Below are 548 nucleotides of genomic sequence, written 5' to 3'. Positions count from 1 at the left end.
TTTCTTACTCCAAAGCAGTAGCACCCCTAACAGCGGCCTTCCCCGCAGCTGCTGCCAGCCCCTCAAGTGCGTGTCGACGGCGGCCTGCGAGTACATGGGTCAGACCTTTAACAATTACGACACAATCCCGCGCGAAATCACCGGCTGCTCCCAGATGTGCACCTGCAGCTACGGCAAGGTGACCTGCAACGACCTGTGTGCGCCAGTGCCCGATACCCCTCCGCCCGAGTTGGAATGCCCCCCCGAGAAGGCCGTGCTGATCACTCTGCCCGGGGAAACCTGTTGCAGGTCGTGGCAGTGCGCCGCTCACTCTGTTGCAGGTAGGCTGTTGATCAGTTGGTTGATTTGGTTCATTTTCTTGTACGGTTGTTTGTGGTTTACTTATCTTATTGGTAGTGTCATTTTTGTCTGCATATTTTTTTGAGAACTGTATTATGGTTTAATTATTTTATTATCACTGTATTTATTACGATTTTGTAGTTTCTGTAATTTTTGTATTAGAGTATTTATTGATTTAGGATATGTTTTATATTTGGATCATTATAACG

At 47.3% G+C, this 548-nt stretch overlaps 1 protein-coding gene across 1 annotated transcript in view; it reads left to right on the top strand.

Annotated features, from left to right (window-relative positions):
* Nucleotides 1-548, top strand: part of LOC119589539 — a gene marked incomplete at its 5' end in the record, with an annotated part of 30,702 nt that overhangs the window by 20,215 nt on the left and 9,939 nt on the right. The window contains 1 exon segment of the mRNA XM_037938140.1: nt 49-320. Within this exon segment, the coding sequence (XP_037794068.1) occupies nt 49-320 (272 nt within the window).

Source organism: Penaeus monodon, chromosome 25, assembly GCF_015228065.2.
Source record: "Penaeus monodon isolate SGIC_2016 chromosome 25, NSTDA_Pmon_1, whole genome shotgun sequence".
NCBI lineage: Eukaryota > Metazoa > Arthropoda > Malacostraca > Decapoda > Penaeidae > Penaeus > Penaeus monodon.
The sequence above is the reverse complement of the archived record's forward strand: the minus strand, read 5'-3'. Positions and strand labels throughout refer to the sequence as shown.